This window comes from Mustela erminea, chromosome X, assembly GCF_009829155.1.
Source record: "Mustela erminea isolate mMusErm1 chromosome X, mMusErm1.Pri, whole genome shotgun sequence".
Lineage (NCBI taxonomy): Eukaryota > Metazoa > Chordata > Mammalia > Carnivora > Mustelidae > Mustela > Mustela erminea.
In genome coordinates, this window is record NC_045635.1 from 15145104 (window position 1) to 15166721 (window position 21618).

The window sequence follows — 21618 nt, forward strand, 5'->3', positions numbered from 1 at the left end:
CCTTGGGGATGCTAATTACAAGGTAAATTGTCAGGGGTTTCATGTTTTGAAATAACTCCTTGTCATATCAGAGACCCTCTTGCTACATACTGCCAAGCTAACTGCTGGCTTCTAAAGAGAAAGAAAGAAGTCATTTTCAGTTAGGGTAATGAAAAACACGGCAGTCATACATACATACGTACTCACACACGTTGATACATGCATCTTTACATCAGAAACAATAAATGAAAATTCAACACACTCTGGGAATCCCTGGGGTGAGTTTCCCACTCTGAGGTGCGCATACCTCTTCCCCTGTTACAACGGAGACGTCATTCCTGAGAAATCAAAGTTCTCTTTAGATACAGAATATGTCTCCACTGTGGGCGTCCAGTGGTTGTCATACAACAAACCCCTTGTTGAGGAGAAGTTTTTTCAAAGCTGAGACATTATGCACTAAAGCGGAGGCCAAGTCTGCCCGCTCCAGAGCTCAGTGCCCCGAGGGCAGAGAACGGCCCTGCCACTTCCCAAGCTCCCTTCAGAACCAGCAAAGTCTATGCAGTGTTTCTTAATTCCCTCAAGCAGGATCTTCGTGATCCTTTTATCATACCTTATGGGACCACAAACCTTTCCTTTTTCAAAATCAGTACTTCCTTCCGGGGACCAGTTCCTTTGAAGCAGGAATTTTAAAAAAGCCACCGGTAGCTTTTCGAACCCCACTTGATGCTCTGGTCTTGTAAACGGAAAGCTAGCTGGTCATTTCAGACCGCTCGGAGTCCTGTCCCTCTCGCCGCTTCCGTGGGTCCATCACGGACACACGGAGAAGAAAATCCAACCCCCCCCCCCCCCCCCCCCGCCCAGAACAATCAGCTTCCCTTGGAAAGGTAACCATGTCCAAGCACGAGGTACCAGAAGTAGGGTAACAGGCAGGGTTTTTTTAAAGATTTTATTTATTTGACAGAGAGAGATCACAAGTAGGCAGAGAGGCAGGCAGAGAGAGAGAGGAGGAAGAAGGCTCCCCGCTGAGCAGAGAGCCCAATGCGGGACTCGATCCCAGGACCCTGAGATCATGATACATGCCGAAGGCAGAGGCTTTAACCCACTGAGTCACCCAGGCGCCCTAACAGGCAGTTTTTATGACAGACCAGTAAAGCGCTCTCACGAGTTGTCTGAGCTCCACTATGATGCTGAATTACTCACAACATGAACTTAAAAAAGATGATGCTATTTCACTGACTGGTTAGAAACCCTCAGAAAACCTCAAGGAGACCACCCCACCTACCCAACCTTTGAAGACAACGACAGCGAGGCACTCTCGTGGCCGCAGGTCGCTGGCTCAGTGTGCCATTATAAGGTTCCAATCCCCGAAGTTGGGGACAACACATGGTCGGCTTCCGTTACCAGCCACACTGTGCTCAGGAACCGTGACTCCAGCGCGGCTGCCCGCGCCCCAGCCCACTTACCAGCGAAAGTCCCGGTGCATGGGTTCACTCCTGCAAGCCGTTTGGAGGTGCCGAAATCAGAGATCTTCACCACTCCGCTGTAGGTGTTCACCAGAACGTTATCACCCTGTAGAAAAGGAGGAACATCAAACGCCTTGGACCTTAAGAAACGGTGTCAAGTCTCTAGCAAGTCTAGGCTTGGCACTCTGGGGACGGCCGAGCTCAGCCCCTTCCCTTCTCTGAGCTGAGCCGTCTGCAGACAGGCCAGCTGACCGCTGGCGGGTCCCGGGGACACCAACGAGGTTCATTGGTGCCAACAAGCAAGTACCTTTATGTCTCTGTGCACGATCTGGTTTTCGTGGAGATACTTCAGGCCTTCCAGGATCTGCCTGGTGTAGAACTTGATGGTGGGCTCCTTCACTGGTCCCCATTTTGATCGCAAAAGAGCAGAGAGGCTCCCTGGAAGCAGACACAGCAGAAAACTCAGCAGGATGTTGAAGATTCCACAGAAACCAAGCAAAGTGAGGTTTCTTATTCCACATAATCCAGCAAGCCAATATTGCTGCACGGCGGCTACCTGCTCTTCTTTCCTCCCTCTGTTGCCGGCTCCCAGTCGTGCATGCCACGCGGCTGGAGGAGGAGCGGCAGAAGAAGGGGGAATGGGAGCCCCTTGGGACCTCTGAAATGCAGCGGGGCTCCCTTGGCTTTACACAGTCCATCACGCTGCACAAAGTCGGGAGGAGAGTGCACAGTAAGGTGCTCTGGCCTGGGGAGGCCAGGCCCCTGCTGCAGGGATGGCACAAATGTCCTGGCCACTCAGCTTGGGTTAAAGCCCATTTTATACCTGGTCTTCAACTCAGAGGTGGACAGGACCAGAATGAGGGGCCATTTAGGGAGACAGAGACCAGGATCAGAGGAGGCTGGGTCTGTTCATCTTCAATGAGAGAAGCCCCCTGTGCCGGGCCACAGGGGCAGGACTGCCTTAACACCCCTACCCTTATTTTTTTTTAAAAAGATTTTATTTATTTATTTGAGAGAGAGTGAGAGAGAGCATGAGCGAGGAGAAGGTCAGAGGGAGAAGCAGACTCCCCATAGGGCTGGGAGCCCCATGCGGGACTCGATCCCAGGACTCCAGGATCATGACCTGAGCCGAAGGCAGCCGTCCAACCAACTGAGCCACCCAGGTGTCCCATCCCCTGCCCTTATTTTATAGGACAATGAATCTTTGGGCTCAAAGAAAAGCAACCTTCACAGTATTCTGACCATGTGTTTCAGGGGTCACTGTGCAAGCCCCTGGACATCAGCCAACTTCAGCCTGACACCTTACACAGTGCAGAAAGAATGCTGCTATGTCTCAGTTTCCCCATCTGTAAAAGAGTATGTGCACATGTTTAGTTCTGTTGTCCTTAAACCTCACCCTTGGAAAAATCGATCAATGTGAACAGCGACCGACATATTTGCTAGACTAGGAGCAGCTTGAGAGAAGAAATTGTATTTTATCCTTAATATAACCTTCAAAATCTAGCCCACTGCCTGGCTCACAATATACAGTTAGGCTCTTGATAGAACAGTAGGCTCTTAATAACTGTTGGTTATAAAGGAATGAATGAATATAGATTTCTTCTTTATAAAATATTAATTTGTTTTAGAGAGAGAGAGAGTAAGCCTGTGCGCGCACATGAGGGAGCATGAGCTGGAAGGGCAGATGGAGAGGGAGAGAGAAGAATCCCAAGCAGACTCCACGCTGAGTGCGGAGCCTGACGTAGGGCTCGATCTCATGACCCGAGCTGAAACCAAGAGTTGGATGCTTAACCGACTTTGCCACCCAGATGCCCCTCAATACAGATTTTTTTAAAAAAGATTTTATTTATTTGACAGAGAGCGATCATAAGTAGACAGAGAGGCAGAGAGAGGGGGAATCAGGCTCCCCGCTGAGCAGAGAGCTCGATGCAGGGCTCGATCCCAGGACCCTGGGATCATGACCTGAGCCAAAGGCAGCCTTAACCCACTGAGCCACCCAGGCACCCCTGAATACAGATTTCTAACTGAAGGTTTGGTGTTTGTACTCGAATCATCATTATTATTATTATTTTTTAAATGAACATTTCTTGAGCTCTTGCTCTCTGCCAGGCACCGTTTTAAAAGCTTCACATATGCTATCTCATTTGATCCATCCAACAACCCACTGAGCTAGGGTCTTCATCGCTCCAATAATTATTGCAGAGCCAAGCATTAGAGTAAATATTATTACTCCAATTTTATAATTCATCTATTCAGTCAAAAAACTGAGGGGGCACAGAGGTAAAGAATTTGCCTGAGCTCCCACAGCTTGCAGATGGAGGGACCAACTCAAGCTAGACATTCTGGCTGTAGATCAGAGGAATCCTTCCCCGTGATCCCCGCCACGATACTGCCCAAACTGGGGGGATTTTGTGGCTAAGGCACGGGGGTAGGATGTCACAGTAAACATGTTATTTTGCAGTGTCATTTTTATTTTTGTTTTTATTTTTTTTAGGATTTTATTTATTTGACAGACAGAGATGACAAGCAGGCAGAGAGGCAGGCAGAGAGAGAGGGGGAAGCAGGCTCCCTCCTGAGCAGAGAGCCCGATGTGGGGCTCGATCCCAGGACCCTGGGATCATGACCTGAGCCAAAGGCAGAGGCTTTAACTCACTGAGCCACCCAGGCGCCCCATGCAGTGTCATATTTAAAACCGCTATCCCCTCGTCTCCAAATTATCTTTCAATGCCTAGACTGTGAGGGCTTCAAGGCTGGAGACTATGCTTTATTCCTCTGTGTCCAGTGCTCAGCCCAGCGGCTGGCACTCAGTAGATCCTCAATGAATATTTGATGACTGAATTAAACGACAAAGAGCCTATGTGTGTGACACTGAAAAGTTGGTATCCAGCTCCTCTGAGAAACACATGCTCTCCCGCCTCTAAAAGTCTGTCCGTTTTTAAATGGCAAGGAGGAGGAAGACGTTCCCATTACAGTTTCATCAGTGCTTTCCCGTGTATGACACCGCAATACTAGGGACTACTCACCCCCAGGCACCTGCTCCATAAATATCTTAATGTAGCCGTCCTCCGAAACGGAGCCCAGGTACTGAACAATATTGCGGTGTTTGAGGTACTTGTGCAGGGCTATCTCCTCGTGCAGAGGCTGTGAGTACCTAGTAAGGAAAGCAAAGCCAGGGTCACCTGCCAGATCCTTGGGGCCTGAGGTCTGCAGGGCACTGCACCAGGGCTGGCCCTACGGCTGGCCAGCCCTTCCTTCTGGAAACAGTCTTTCTCTTGGCTTCCATGAGAGTAGGCAGTTTCCCATCTGTAGAACAGGGGACAGTAACACGGGCCACACAGGGCTGCGGATGGCCAAGGTGTGTTTAGGGTCTCGGGCACCCGCTGGCATGCCCGGTGTGCAGGGGCTACTCTGTAAATGACTGCTCATGTGAAGGTCTCAATGCTCCTACTATCCTTTGCCTCTCTGAGCAGGCCCTCTTCCTCTGCCTCTCATGAAGAGAGATGTTCCAGAAGGTTCTATGTTCAGCTGCCTTCGGGCCTCATTCCAGAGATGCAGTCTACACTATAGCCAAGAGCTACCTAATGGACCTCCGAGCCAGTGTCTGGTTTCTTTAGCCCATTCTCCTTCGGTGGCCATATTTCCTCTTCGTGAAACACACCTTATCAGATCACTTCTCTTCGTCAAGTCCACATCAAGACCATTTTGCTTAACATGGCACAGGAAGACCTTCAAACTCAAACCAGACTATATCTTTTGAAAATTTTGCCTCATCTTAAGAGCACCCCATCCCCACCCTACCTTCAAGTCACAGCAGATAATTTGTTGTTCTCTGAATACACTTGGTGCTTTAACAGCTCCGGTTTTTTCCTCAGCATAGAATGCACTGGCCTCCCCTTTTCTGCCAGATGAACTGCGACTCATCACTCAAAGATCTGCTCAAAGAGGATTTATTTCCTCAAACTTAATCACAATTCACTCAGGAGAAGTGACTCCTCTTCTCTTTTCCACAAGCATTCTGTGTACCCGCACCCCCTCGCGTTGCGGCACTCATCACTTTGACCCCCAGGCAAGGTATCTGCATTCCCTACCAAGCCAGGAGCACCCTGCCTCCGGGACAGCATCCTCGGCACCTGTCGGCCCCCAGGGCCGGCCCAGAATCTGGCCAAGAGGTGCCCAACATCATAGGGTCAGCTATACATTTAGGGAAAGGGACAAAAACAGTCTCTAAGGTCCCCTCTGGCTCTACAATTCCTGGAAAATCTACGGGCAATGAAAAGCTTAACTATTGCAACCAGTCAAAGGAGGCGGTCCATGCCAGCAATTTCCCCCTAAAACACAACTGCACCACCTTATCTGGCATGAGCATAAGACACATAATACTGGACAAAGAACTCAAGAGACTGGATCCCAGTCTTGTTTCCTCACGTCCTTGAAGAAGTCATTTAATCTTTCCCACCCTTAGAAGAAGCTAGAGAAGTTCATTTCAGACCTGGCCTTTGAGCTCAAATATCATAAATGAAAAGACAGACAAATTGAATGAGCGAATAAACGAACAAATGAAAGATGAAGGGTCTAACAGCTGCTAGAAAGCACTTGTAACCCATCCCTAACAATTCGCTGACCACCAGGATGGGATGCTCTTTGTATGGGTCCATCAGTGTCAGCACTGACAGCAACACGCAGACATCATCTGAACACGCCTGTGGAGGACAGAGCTATTCTTTCTTCTGTGGTGGCCATTACTCTGTACGTAGCTTCTCTACAAAAATACTCGGCAGTCAACACTGCCACATTCTTGTCTAGAATGGGGGGGTGTGAATTTTAAAAAGGAATAAATATCTATTAGACTCGAAAAAATACTGAGTAACAGTGGTGGTTTAAAAAAAAAAAAAAGCCCTAAATGGATGAGGGTGAGGTTAAAGGGCAGGGTATAAAAAAGAAGTCTATTTCGCAAAAAGCTGATTTTCTATCCGACACATTTGATTTTCTGTAATGATACATCTGAATAAGCCAATGCCCTTTAAAATTGTTACATTATGAATTAAAGCCCTGAGTCGCATTTAAAAAAAATTTGCCAATGTCCTTCTATGTAAAAATGTACAACTTTAGACCTAGTTGATGAGTGGAAATAAAACCACAGTTTTCTTTTAAAATATGACTTGGCAATCCACATGCCTCCCAAGTAAAGTTGTTCCGTTTTCTCCACCTACTTATAACATGCAAAGAAGAAAAGCAAATCACTGTTCTACCATTTTTGGACGACACAACACCTTCATTTTTAAGTCCGCTGTGCCTTCAGTGCTGGGCACCGGGGGTTGGGTGTGGAGGTGGCACCTGAGAACGAGGAAGGCCCGCGCTGACTTGCCTGCTGTCTCTCTCCGGGATTTCCTTGATGGCTATGCGCACCTGGTTGCTCAGGTCTCTTCCGGCAAACACGATCCCATACGTGCCTTTCCCCAGCACGACCCTATCGCCATTCACGTCGTGGTCATACTCATACTGAAGAAGGCAAAGCAACAGGATAAAAAACCACACAACTTGTGGTGGAGCCCCATCAGAACCGAAACATTGTCCTGCCATTTTTTTTTTAAAGATTTTATTTATTTATTTGACAGAGAGAGATCACAAGTAGATGGAGAGGCAGGCAGAGAGAGAGAGAGGGAAGCAGGCTCCCTGCTGAGCAGAGAGCCCGATGCGGGACTCGATCCCAGGACCCTGAGATCATGACCTGAGCCGAAGGCAGCGGCTTAACCCACTGAGCCACCCAGGCGCCCTGTCCTGCCATTTTTAAATTTATAAATAACATTATTTGTGTACCGGGTAGGTCACATTCCTTAGGTTATGTAACTTTCACCAAGTAACTACTTTCAAAAGGTAGAATTCTCCGTTATTCATATATTCACATCATGACTCTAGGAAATGGAATCCAAAAAATTTTAAAAGTACAGCTCATAAGGAATTCAGTAGCCTCAGCTTTTGGAGATTCTGTCCCCGTTTAATGTTGCAATTTACAAAGGCTTCTACACCATGTCCAGTTCCCCAGAGAAGTGCCCTCCCCACATGATCCTTCATTAGCTTCTCAGGAAACCAAGCTCTTTCTGTAGCCCAGACAAGAAGCGAAGATCAAGAAAATGCTCTTAATACAAATCACATAGGCAGGGCTTCCCCCCTTCTAGATGGACAGATCTAGTGTCAGACACGATGCACACATTCTACCTGTGATCACCCGCGCTATTCTGTTCCCCCAATCTCATTATCAAAAGTTGCTGTACAGGTGCATTCCAGTTGGTTCCTCTTGAGGAAGACAACACATTTAACTCTAAGCTGAGCCATCCTGCCTTCTGTTGTTTTCTACGCTCTACTGTGCCTACTTACAGAAGAGCACAGAATGTGTGTCGGTCCCTTCCAACGTACTTCCAAGGATGCGCATGACGGTTAAGATCACTAACAGGTCGCCGTCACATCTGATTGAACCGGACATCAGCCTGTGCCATAAAAGGCTTCGATCGCAAACCTTTCTCGCCCCCACCCATCTGTTACCTTCAGAGAGTATCAATCCGTTCACCTCCACAACAAACTCTGATTCTAAAGTAAGAATTCAAGTACCCGAGTCAATGATCAAAATGGATCTTTTTGATATTTTCTGAAAGAAACCTCAAAGAATGAATTCCCAACTAACTTCATAGTAAAAATCTCATTAAATTGTCATCAGCGGGAGGACCTGAATTAGTGGCAACTCTGAACAGCTGTGCAGACACATAGGTGTAACCGCGTAATGAGCAGACTGCGGCTGTGGTGTCCACAAGATCTTGGGATCCTCACACCTGTCAGACTGGCTATTACCAAAAAGGTCAAAAATCAGTGTTTGTGAGGCTGTGGAGAAAAAGAAACTGTTGCTTGCTGTTGGTGGGAACGTGCACTGGCACAGTCAGTCTGGAAAACTGCATAGACGGTCCTCAGTAAGTTAAAAATAGAGCTACCGTACTATTCGGCAATTCCCAGGTCGGGTATTTACCCAAAGAAAATGAAAACATCAATTCAAAGAGATACATGCTCCCGTCTGCTTACTGTACCCTTCCTGACAACAGCCAAGATATGGAAGCAGCCCATGTGTCCATCCACAGACGAATGGGTACCATTGGCTGGCCGACTATTTCTCTTGTAGGCACACATTCTGAATTAGTGGAGAAAAAAAAAAACTTCTATATGTTGTACACACAAGAAAATTTTACTTCAGTCCTTGCCAGATTTTTCTGAAACATCTTGGCTGAGAAGATACCGAAGTAGGCAGGTTCTTCTGTACAGACCTATTTGACTTCATCTCTGCAAGTCACGCAGAGTGACGGCTAGCTTACTCATGGAAGAGTAGTTTATCTTTTTTTTTTTTTTTTAACTGTGGATCTTTGTTTCCAGTGCCCATGTAAGTATTTGGGCTTTCGCTATACACGGATGTTTGCTTTTGCTACTCTTTTCCTTCTGTTTCACCAAGTAGGGGAAACCCTGTGCTTCCTGAGGGCACGGTGCTTGTCCTGTTGTCAGGCCTCAGTGCCCGGCGTGGCGCTGGTCAGGGCAGAAGCCACCCGGCCGCTGACATGTGAACTGAGCAGAAGGGAGCTTCCGGCCGGCTCTGAGCCACCATCTCCTGGGGACAGCTTCTTGTGCAAGTTCACTCCAAGGCCTGTCTGCTCACCAGCCTTGGAAGATTCCCGGTGCGGAAGTCACAGGTCTTGGAAGCCTCCATCAGAACACGTGGTGTGAAGGACTGGGGGTTCCTTCCAGGGGCGGGAGCATTCAGGAGGATACGGGGGGATGTGAGGCTGTTCGGCATTTACACATTCCAGGAATTTAGGTCATAAACCACGAAGAAATGGAAGGCCCTCTGTCTGAAATCTGCCTCTGTTCAAGAAACAGGGACACATTTTTCAGAAGACCTGCCTCCCAAAGCCAGCCGTTAGCCGAGCCACTGACACCTACTGCCCGTGCGGACGCGTCTACCATCCACAGAACTAGCTCTGCCCTGAGGCCTGAAGAGGCAGGGGCGCTGGCAGGTGGGCAAACGCACAGGTCACTTCCCAGGGCCAGGCCGCACGGGTTTGGGCTTGGGACCGGCTCAGCACCTCGGCAGCACCCTGAGCTTGTGAGCTGCTTGTTAGCACTCGGGCTCCAGGCCAGGTGCGTGGGGTCCACAGAGCAGGGCCACTTCTCTCTCATTTCCTATTACGGCCCCAGCTCCCAGCACAGGGCCTGGCATCAGTATGGACTTGCCGAAGGCGTGCAGGGGCTCCAAGGCTGGCCTGCAGCTTAGCAGGACAGGGTGGCCAGGGCCTCCGCAACCGATGGGCCAGGTGGCATGGTAGGACATCATGTAGGGCTCTCTCAAGGTCAGAGCTGGAAGGCCTGAACCAGGGAGGGCCACTGGGCTCCCAGACGCCTCTCAGAGACCAGCAGGTGTGCAGCTGGTCACAGGTGGCCTCTAGCAGACCGGTCCGCTGAGGGCAAACGCTCCCCTTGTTAGTGGCTCCTGGAGCTGCTGCGAAGTCCAGCTACACTGTTCCGGTTCGGCCGAAGGGAAGCCGCGAGGAGTCCCGAGACTGACCACGAGCAGACTTTCGAGACTATGAGAAATGAATTAATCCTCAAGGGGAATGGGAAATTCTCTGTATTATGGTGCTTTCCACGGTCAAGGCCTAAGCTTTAATAAGATTACCTTGGAAGCAGGAAAGCCGCTTTTTAAAATTACAGGATCCAGCTCCCTCGCTAAATCTATTATAAGAACGGGGATTTTGATACGAGATAGTAACGAACTGTGGCATCACAGAAGTCCTAATACTTCTAAGAACTAACATTCGTAGAGCACTGACAGGGTTTCAGTCACCCCTAAGCACTTTAGGGTGTCCTCACAAAGCTCACAAACCTTCTTAACACACTTAAGGGCCGTGAGCCCACAGGTTTCCCCACGCCACGTGCCCCGGTGTACAGGTCTACACCAACGGCCTCAAAGCCTCTGGCCAGCTGTGGCACCAACAACATGAGTCAGTGGGCACAGCGTGGGCCCTGGAGCCCGACAACCTCGGTTCTCCGCCCAGCTCTGCCACTGCTCTCGACTCGCTCCACCCCTAACCTCCGCCCAGCTCTGCACCTGCAGATCCGCAGCACCGATAACCGCTGCTTTGGACGGTCCTTCTCCTGCCGGACAGGGATCCCAACTCTCGCAGGGATGCGTTTCATGGGACAACAGACTCCCCCCTCAGGGCTGAGCAGGAGGAATAAACAAGAGCATGTGCCTTGCACCCAAAGCCCCAATGGGCACAGGGTAAGTTCTCCATGAATGCCAGCTGTGACCGAGAAGCCAGCCATGCCCTGAACACTGGGGTCCCTTGTCCTGGCTCACTGCTAGGTCTTTAGAGCACTGGCACTGGGAAAACACTTGGTCAGCCTTGGTTGGGGAACCCAAGTTCAGTCTGTACAGATGTCCTCGGGCCCCTGGAGGAGAGCAGCTGGGTCACCAGGAGCCCCCAGGGAGGGCCCATCCGAGTCCCAGGACGTCAGAGTCAGTGCTGCTGGTGCAGCCACCTCTACTGACGGCAGCGTTCTCTGTCTCCAGGTGTGCAACCCCCTCATCCTCCTCGGGGAGGTGGTTCAGCTGTGGGGGATGCCCAGAGCGCCCTCACCAGGTAACACACTGCCACCGCCTCCGTCTCCGTCTCTGTGCGCTTCTAGTCTCAGTGACTCCCTCACCGGCTCCGCCGGGTAGCGTGGCCGGTTCCCCGGGATGGCATCAATCGTGGCGTCACACAGCTTTCAGGTGGGGGGGGCAGTCTTCTCCAGTCCGACCCCACATTGTCACATATTCGGTCAGATGCTGTGCGCAGGTCTCGCCCCTCGGGCGGGGCCCAGGCATGGTGCAGGCACCGCAGCAGGTCCCAGTGCCGCAGGGAGGCGAGCAGCCAGCGCAGCAGCAGCCCGGGGGTGGGGTGGGGGGCGCGCGGGGTCAAGCTCAGCGCCGAGAGCAGAGGTCTGGGCCACCCCGCACAAGCTCCAGCTTCCTCTCGCCCACGCGGCCCTGGCACGCCAACTTGAGCTCGGTCAGCGCGCCGCTGCGCTGTGCAGGCCGACCCACACCGAGGCCAGCGGCGCCGGCGGAGCCAGGAGTGGGGGTGCAGCCCGGCCCTCCCTGCGTACCCTGCTCCCGCCGCGGCCCGCTGGGAGCCCCGCCCCTGCTTCCCCCTCCTGTGCCCCTTGCTGCAGCCACGAAAGAGCATTTTTAAAATTTAAATTCAATTAATTACCATACAGTGTATCATTAGTCTCACAGGCAGAGTTCAGTGGTTTACCAGTTGCACAGAACACCCAGTGCTCATTCCACCAAGGGCCCTCGTAATGCCCATCCCCCAGCTAACCCCCCCGCCCAGACCTACCCTCCAGCAGCTCTCCCTTTGTTTCCTGTGCTTGAGAGCATTTTTAAACATGAAGGATTGTCACACACAAAATGGGACATTTGCTTGAAGCATCAAAGACACAATAAGCAGTATTTTCCGTGTTGCAGGTCTTCCCTGACTCACCTCTAAGGTGTCCCCGTCTGTGTCCCCCTCCAGCTCTACTGTACTGCCCACCGAGTTGCTTATCATCTCTTTTACCAAAGAGCAAAACCTAGAACAGCAAATGTCACAAGGATGTTAATTATCATCGCGCATGTTCCCTACCTGTCACTTAGTCTTATTCTATTAAACTGTGATTAAATATACACCAAGTTTTTACAAGTTCACGGAAAAATCAATCTACTCCATGATTTGACATAGCACTTTAAGGGTTATCTCATCTAGTTCAAATACTCACGTGATACTTGAATCCCCTGTATACAGTAGCCCCACCACCTTTTGGTCAACTGAGGCTTGAATATCTCCAGTGATGGAGAACTCATTACCTCAAAATGTTGCTCATTCTTGAGGACAACTCAATGAGAGATGCTACATTATATCAACTAAGACTTCATTCATGTGGGTCCCATCCACAGACTGCTTAGAATTAATCCCTCTTCTACGGAACAGCCCGTTAGAAAGGTACATAATTTTATTAAAGCCCTGTGAGTCTTTCCTCTGTGTTCCTTCAATGTTTCTTCCAGGACTTGTTTTTAAGTCACTCCACCAGCAGGTAATTGTTGAAAGGTGTCCCCTTACTGTTCAAGTCTGGCCCTACGACCAGTGTCCTGGAGGTGATCTCATCAGTGCTAAGGAGGGGGGACCCCTCACCTCTCTCAAGCTGTAGACACTCTCGTTCTTAGGGCAAAATAAGGTCTTATGGAGGGAGGGGGTGGGGAGGAAAGGCAGAAGGTGGTCTCATCATTCCGTTGACACAGATCAAGCTTACTGTCCACTGTTACGCACAGGTCTTTCTCACAGATGCTCGTGCCACATCAGCTTCCTCTTACACTCATGTAGTTGTTTCAAGTGATTTGACTCACAACATTTTGAGTATTTCCCTGTAAGATGGCAGGGAAGATCACTGTCCACTTGAAGATAATTCCCATAAAATGTTAAAATGTTCTTGTCTGTAACTAATCCATCCGACTTTTGCTTCTTTGCTATCTTTGAAAGCTGTGAAACACAATAGTCAAAATTCTTCGGAGACCTGTGCTATGAACTCACCAGAATAACTAAAAGTTACAAGACATTACCACTCATTGTTAAAAATGTGGAGCAAGTGGCATTTCATACGCTACTGGTGGAAGCGGACAGTGACGCAACCACTTTGGAAATCTACTGGCGGAGTTAGTCCAAACCGAACGCAGACCGGCCCTTTTCCCAGTAACCCCAACTTCCAGGTGTATACCCAACAGAAATCAACGTGTGTCTTCACCAAAGGGCCTATACAAGAATGCTCACACCAGTTTTATTCCTAATAGCCCCAGATTGGAAATGACCAAACGTTCACCAACAGAAGAGACACGCGGCAGTGCGGGCACACAGTGGAACACGGCGCAGTGACAGAAAGGATGAGCTGATCCAGATATCACGGCTCAGTCTATTGGGTGTTATTTTAAGGGAAGTGAGTGAGAAAGCAAAGAGTACATACTTCATGATTCTATTTATTGAAGATCAAGAAAAGGCAAAGTTGACCACCAGTGATAGAAATCAAAATAGTTAGCACTGGGGCGCCTGGGTGGCTCAGTGGGTTAAAGCCTCTGCCTTCAGCTCAGGTCATGATCCCAGGGTCCTGGGATAGAGCCCCGCATCAGGCTCTCTGCTCAGCAGGAAGCCTGCTTCCCTTCCTCTCTCTCTGCCTGCCTCTCTGCCTACTTGTGATCTCTGTCAAATAAATAAATAAAATCTTTAAAAAAATTAGCAATGCAGGGGCTGGGGGCTCAATGATTGGAAAGAGGCACGAGGCACCTGCTGGGGTGCTGATAAACGTAAGTGCACTTAACACACGTGACTTGTATGTATGTTCTATGTCACGGAGAAATTATTTAGACGTATTTTGAGAAAAGGCATCGGGGACCGAGGGAGGGTCAGAAAGGTCAACTGTGGCAAAGGGGTGTTCTGCCTCATCTTTGGCAGCAGCTTTTCTAAGTTGAAGACAGAGATCTAAGGGTCCCCTAGTCTGATACTGAGTCTGATTTCAAATATGGTACCATAAGGAGTGTCCGAGACATGCTGAGTTAAAATGTTCTCAAACCACATGATACAAACCCTGAACTAACCAGCAGTAAGGGGCACTTCCTCAACCTGAGAAAGGCCATCGGTGAAAACCTGCTGGCAGCGCCATGCTTACTGATAAAAGACTGGCTGGATACGTTCCCCCCGAGATCAGGAACCAGATGCAATGTCTGCTCTCGCCACTTCTACTCAACACTGTACTGGACAGCCTGGTCAGACAGGTAAGAAAAAGACAGACATCCACATTGGAAAGGAAGAACTTTTAAAGATCTCCATCTGCAACAGACACAGTCTTATATACAGAGAATCTTCAGGAATTCAATACCAAGTGTGAGACATAGGGGCCCAGCTGGCTCAGCTGGTCAGCGTGTGACTCTCGATCTTAGGGTCGTGAGTTCGAACCCCATGTTGGGTGTAGAGTTTACTTTAAAAGTATAATCTTAAAATACTAATAAAAGGTATTCGAACTATTCAGTGAATTTGGAAGATTGCAGGATAGTAAATATATAAAAACCAAGCGTATTTCTATATGCTAGCCATGAACACTCTGAAAACGAAGTTAAGAAAACTCCATTTATAATAACATAAAAAAACCCCCACCTAGGTCTATGTTTAACAAAAGAAGTATGAGACTTGTACTCAAACTACAAAAAACTGTCTTAAGAAATTAAAGAAGACCTAATCAAATGGACAGTTATGCCATGCTCAGGGATTGAAGGCCTACTCCAGTTAGAACGGCACTGCTCTCCAAATTGATCTATTTATTTCCACCACAATCCCTGTCAAAATTATAGCTGCCTTTTTTGCAGAAACTGACAGATTCTAAAATTCACATGGAAATGCAAGCAGCCACAATAGCCAAAGCGATTATTATAAGCAAGAACAAAGTTGGGAGACTCACACTTCCGTATTTCCTACTTACCATGAAGCTACAGTAAGAAAGAGAAACGTGGTACTGGCGTAAAGACGGACATACAGAGCAACGGAATCTAAGTGTAAGTCCGGAAATAGACTCTGAGGGTGCCAAGAACGTTCAGTAGGAGAAAGAATATGTCTTCAACAAATGGGCCAGATCAACCGCATATCCACAAGTAAAAGAATGAAGCTGGACCCTTACTTCACACCATATACAGAAATGACGTCAAAATCAACCAGAGACCTAAACAGAAGAGCTAAAACTCTGTGAAGAAAACAAACACCACAGAACACCTTGGGTCAAGCAACACCTTCTCAGGTGACCCTCAAAACACAAATGACCACAGAAAAAAACAAGTTGAACTGCATCGAAATGTAAAAACTGTGTGCCACAGAGGGCCCCACAGACAGGGACACACCAGCCACCGATTGGGGGCAGGCAATTTTCATGCAAATCACATATCTGATCAAGGACTTGTACACAGAATATATAAAGAATTCTTAAAACCATTAATAGAAATACAGATAACCCAATTCAAAATGGGCACTTGGGAGAAGACTGGCCAATACCACCTCCACCAGGTGAGCCAGGTTCATTTCTCCAGGAATGAGACAGAGATGCCCTAGGACTCCCAATGTGGTGCGTGAGAAGGACAGGACATCACTTCTGTGCTGTTCCTTCCCGAAATGCACGATGCTGACATCATCAGGAGAAAACGGCAAACAAACCCCAACCGATGGCCTACACAAGACCAACCACCTGTGCTCTTTGAGAGCACGGAGTCAAGACAGACAAAGCGGTACCAACAAAGATAAACGAGACTATACAGATATGACCATGAAATGTATGTATGATCCTGGACTGGCGGGGAGGCAGAGAAAAAAATCTTGTATTTTGCTGGAAAGGATATAGGTTGGACAGTAAGTCATATGGGGATAAGGTGTGTCAAGTACAGAGCCTTACTGGTCTTCATTTCCTGATTAGATACCTGTGCAGTGATTATGGAAGTGAATGTTGTTTTTAGGAAATACGCACTAAAGGAATGAGAGGCCATGAGGCATTAGGTCTATGACTCACTTCTTAGCGGCCCAGAACAAAAATAATCATATGCATACGGAGTGAAGGTAAAGTAAGTGCGGTATAGGGTTAACATGGGAATTCTGGGTGAAGCATGTATGGAAATTCTGTACTGTTTTTCTGCAATTGTTTATTTATTTTAAAGAATTTTATTAAGTTTTAAGTAGCCTCCACACCCAAAGCAGGGCTTGAACTCATGACCTTGAAATCAAGAGTTGCATGCTCTACCCACTGAACCAGCCAGGAGCCCCTCTGAAACTTTCTTATAGCTCTGAATATTTTTCCAAAATAAAAGGTTAAAAAAATTTCTTTCAATTGGGTGAAGAATTTGAGCAGAGAGTTCTTCAAAGAAGATAAATAAATGGCCAGTGAGCGCATGACAAGATGCATACTACCTTCCGTCATTACAGTAATGCAGATCAAAGCCACAGTCAGATCCTACCTGATGTCCACTAGGATGGCCAGGAGCACAAGGACACAAAATCACATGTGAAATTAGAACCTTCGTACACTGCTGACGATGACGTAAAATCAGACCACAGCCTGGCAGTTTCTCAGAGGTTAAACTTGGAGTTACCTAAGACCCCGTAATTTAGCTCCAAGAGAAATGTCAACACAGGGCCATACAAAAACTGGCATGTGAATGTTCTAGCAGCATTATTCGTAATAGCCAACAAGTGGAAATAACCCGGATGCCTTTCAATTGAATGGACAGATCAAATATATCCATACGGTGAGAAAGTGAGCAACACAGAAAGAATGGGGCACTGGGTGTGATGCATAAACAGTGAGTCTTGGAACACTGAAAAAATAAAATAAAGTTTAAATTAAAAAAAAAAGAACGAAGTACTGATAATGTGCTGTAGCCTAGGTGAACCTTGAGAACATTATCACGACTAAAAAACATCAGACACAAAAGACCACAGATGGTATGTTTCCATTTATATAAGAATACGCAAATCCAGAGAGACAGAATAGATTAGTTTTTGCCCAAGCCAGAGATGGGGGGGGGATTAGGTGGAGGGAAAAATGGGGGAATAACTGGTAATGGACACTGGGCTTCTTTGGGGGGTCATGAAAATATTCTAAAGTTAGATGACCATGATGGTTGCAGAACTGTGAATATACTAAAAAAAGATTGAACTGTACACTCTTAAGTGGGCGGACTGCATGGTATGTCAATTATACTTCAGTCAAGCTGGAAAAGTAAATTTCTGGAAGTTAAAATTTCAAGAAAGGCAGCATATCAAGTAAAAACTCTTCCCAGCAAAGACCCATAATTCTATCACAAGCCCCTGAATCAGCTGTAACTCACCTACTACACTGGTCCTCAGTGGAAAAGTAGATTTGAAAGTCATCAGAATTATCATGGACATAAAGAAAACAACACCGCTCATCAAACTTGGATATGCTGTAAAATAGGAAAAACATAAGAAGGATTATTATATGCAAGTTACGTCATCACTTTAACATTTTTGAAAAAAATCTAATCACAGATTTTCTTCCACTCTACAAATTTGAAGGATTCATTAATGTTTTAATCACTACTCCCCCAGTTTGACTTCTGTTTCTCTACATAATTTAAATAGGGACATTTATCTTGCATATGTTTGAGTTTGTATTCAACAAACGACTTTCATCTATATGGAGAACTTACCAGAGATACGGCGCTAAGCAAAGCCTAGAGCAGTGAGAAAGGAAAATAAATATGGTCTCTGTCCTCAAGAGTTTATAATTTCACACACAAGACAGGAAGCTTATGTGGGAAATAATGTATTATGGCATCTAAGGAATTTCTTGACTTGAAAAATACCAGGATGTAGTTATTTGGGGCCACACAAGGGAGGTAGTAATACACATGGCATCGTAGCTCAAGGAAGGCCTTCACAGGTTATCTGGTCCCTTACCCCTGAGGTTGGGATCTGACTCTACAGCACCTCAGCCTATATTCCACTTTCCTAGACATACCCAGTGACAGAAATTCACCAAACTCCATCTGCTGATGGATTTCACTATTGAAAGGTCTTTAACCTATACTGGGCCAAAGCCTACACAATGGCCCTCATTTTGCCAAGCAGCACTGTGGAAAAGTCAAAATTCTCTTCAAACAAATGATGCCACTTTATCTTCTCCTAAGTCATCCCTTCCTGAGATTCATACCTTACTTAGCCATTCTTCATTTGTCAAGGATTACATGAAAATACTGAGTTGAAAGAGCAATAGTACAGGGTGATCTAAAAATCCTGAAAACCAGGTCACACATAAGTTTTGGAAACCAATTTGTGAAGAAACCATCATGGTTAGTTGGGCAGCACTGGGAATGTTCAGCGTGTGCTCTTTATAGCACATTGGTTCCAGGGTCTGATTCACCCCAGGTCATTTGCACTCCCTGTTGATGGGGGAATGGCAGCAAGAGGTATCTCTACGAGAAGGCACAAACAAAATGTTCTTGACTGCATGTTCTCAATACCACTTAGTTTCTGGGGTATTCAGTTTTTGAAAATGTTCAACACTGGATTTAACTTTGCATCAGTATTACTCAAATACGCTACTGTTTTTAAATTATTTCCTCCCTTTAAAGTGACAAAATATTTAAAGTGACAAAAATATTATTTTAATTTCAATAGTGCTGTGTCTAGAACAGTATCACACATGTCTAGAGGTAACGGGGGATTCATTCAGTGGCCTGTGGTCTTACCATCAGAGAAAAAACATACTGTTCTAATCCGAGCCCTTCATCTAATGGAAACTATGAACAAACAGAGTCCTGGAGGGACTAAGTGATTCTGTCAAGGTTAAATAGTGAAAGAGGGATTAAAATTCATATCTGCTTCTGAGCTGCTCCTACTGTTGGATGTGCTGGCAGAGTGAGGCTCAAAGTGTAGCCACAAGGGCCACCAAATGGTCACCACCCCGATCCAAAGAGCAAGCACCATAGCTCTCCTTGGACTAGACCACTTGCTCCCCAAATGAGGACAACAATACCCTTGGCTCCATTATTCTACTCAGGCCCCAACCGAGTGTCATTACCAAGTAACTCCTTCAGTTACTGGGATTCTGGAGTTCCCTGAGCACCTGAACATCAATGACTCAAAGAAGAAATGCTTTCTGTTTCTACAGATATAACTTCATTTTCTAAAAAAGCTTGAGATGAGTTTAGTCTATTGGATAGCCCCCCAAATTTCTCTGTTAAACAAGCCAAGAAGCCCTTATTAGCAGCACATCATCAAGCTGAGGATTCTGCTGAAAATGAGAATATCACATATTATGAATGAGTGGAAACACTAAAGTAAAACATTGTCATCATTATTTGTATTAGAACAATAATTCCATTTTCCTTTATGTTCTTACCTTATTCCCCTAATGGAAGAAGCTGTAAAATTCCATTCATGAATTTGTTTCTGCGGGTTTTAAAGACAAAAGTCAGTATAGCTTGATTTTTTCCATGCAAAAAAACCCAAAACACTTTCATTTCATTCTCTGGCCAATCACTTCTGCTCTTTTACTTTCAAGAGAGATTTAGGAGTTAGAGCAATATATTTCATGCAACTTGGAAGAACAGAAACATTTTCTAATGTATTACAAAAATTCATTTGCATCTCTAATCCAGTTGAGAGCAAATGATCTGAATTTGAAACAGAAAAGGCACAGAGTAAGTACACACTGAATGGACGGACTTTCATCTTCTGTCAACATTTTAGGAAAACTCTAAAATAAGTTTGGGAACAGTCCACCTAAGTTGAGTGACCTATGAAAATATTTGCAGGAGCAAGAATGTGGCAGCCACCAATCAGGGCTCCCCAATCTCTTTCCTTCCCCTGGGCATAGAGCCTGGAATACATTTCCCAGCCTCCCCTGCAGCTAGGTGGGGCCACGTGACAGAGTTTTGACCAATGGGATGTAAGGAGGAATGACATGCACCATCTATGGTTATGGTTCATAATAACCTCCTCAGCGATCCTCTATTCTGCTATGAGGGGGAATGGGGACCCTGACAAAAGTTTATGATATGAGGCATAAACTTCTATCATGTTAAGGTATTGATATTTGGGGGCTATTTCTTTTTGCAGATAGCTTGTCATAACTAACACTAAGACTAACCTTCATTTCAATGTGTACATGATGCATTTTAAAAAATAACTGTTCCCTCCCTCCACTACCATGGCCTGTACTTTAAAAACGCTGCACAGACCTAAGCCTCAGAACAAAGATCTGAAATCCATTTCAGAAGAGCCATAGTCTACGATACCAAGACATCACAGCAAAAGAAAATCATTTAAAATAAGAAAACACATTTGGTTGGCCTGAAGAAGGTCATAAATGGCCAGCGAAGTGCCCCAGAGAAGTGTGAGAGCCAGGAGACAGGGCCTGTCAGTGGGAGAACATCCATTCATCCGTGTCAGTTAAGTGCCCACGACGTGCCGGGCAAGATACCAGCACGGAGGACGGAGCAGAGAACAAAGCCCCTGCCCTCATGGGGATTATATTTGAGGAGAGAAGAGCCACAATTTAGTAACTTAATACCACGACAGAGGACAAAAAGCACTACAACAAAGCCAGAGAGCTGGCAAGGGCATTAAGGTGCGGTGGGGGTCATGGTGTTACGCCAGATGCTCCGGGAAGGGGTCTCTGATGACTTTTCAGCAGAAGGTAAAGGAACGAGCTGTGAAGACCCATGGGTGGGACAACAGCCTCAGGCAGAGGGAAAAGTCCTGTCCCCAGGGCGTGTCTGGGAACCAGCAGAGAGAAGAGTGGGAGGAGGTTGGCCAGCTCATGAGGAAGACCATGCAGGGCCTCAGAGACCATCCCAGGCCCTCAGCTTCTACTCTGGAGAAGAGGAGAAACCTTGAGGGCCCTGAGAGATCAAAGTATATGCCAATGGGAAAGCCATGACCTTGGGCCCATCCAAGGAGGAAGACTGAGCGGGTTTCAGGGGACTTGTGTTCAGAGTCCCTGGAAGGCGGTAGTGGTGGAGAGCAGAAGCCTGCTTTTGGATTCGGGTACAGAAATATGAACCAGGGCCATTTCGAGAGCACCTTGTCCAATCTACCTACAGGCAAAAAGCTCACAATTATAGAAAAAGGCCGGTCAAGGGAGTTTTCAAAGTAGTCGCAGACGGAAAATTTACTCTAGGGTAGCTTAGGGGACTTGAGTCGGGAGGAAGACACACGGGTTAAGAAGTCACCAACACGGACTCCCCTCTATCATCGTCAGTGGGCCTGGGGAGTACCTGCTTTGTAGATACTGTGGATATAAACAGCTACAAGTCCCGCTCGCCATGTGGGGCTCTTGGGGAGACATTCTCAAAAAGTGATCCAACAGCGATGGGAAATACCGTACACATGATACGGGGGGAAGCGAGCCTGCATTCGGTGAAAGTGGTAGGAGGGCGGTTAGAGACGCCTCCGCCGAAGTTAGGGCCTGGATGGCCGGAAGGAGGAACCGCAGGGGGTAAGGAGAACAGAAGAGCACTTGCGAGCCCCTGCAGGGCCAGCTCCGGGGACAATGACACGGTGGGGCTGTGTAA

At 47.2% G+C, this 21618-nt stretch overlaps 1 protein-coding gene across 2 annotated transcripts in view; it reads right to left on the reverse strand.

Moving 5' to 3' along the window:
• MAP3K15 (mitogen-activated protein kinase kinase kinase 15) overlaps nt 1-21618 on the reverse strand; it is a 114077-nt gene that overhangs the window by 16319 nt on the left and 76140 nt on the right. For both annotated transcript variants that reach the window (XM_032330215.1, XM_032330216.1), the window contains exons 12-18: nt 19443-19492; nt 17407-17502; nt 12005-12092; nt 6808-6941; nt 4466-4593; nt 1750-1880; nt 1443-1548 (exon numbers count right to left, since the gene is read on the reverse strand). In XM_032330215.1, the coding sequence (XP_032186106.1) occupies nt 1443-1548; nt 1750-1880; nt 4466-4593; nt 6808-6941; nt 12005-12092; nt 17407-17502; nt 19443-19492 (733 nt within the window). The remainder of the gene's footprint in view (nt 1-1442; nt 1549-1749; nt 1881-4465; nt 4594-6807; nt 6942-12004; nt 12093-17406; nt 17503-19442; nt 19493-21618) is intronic.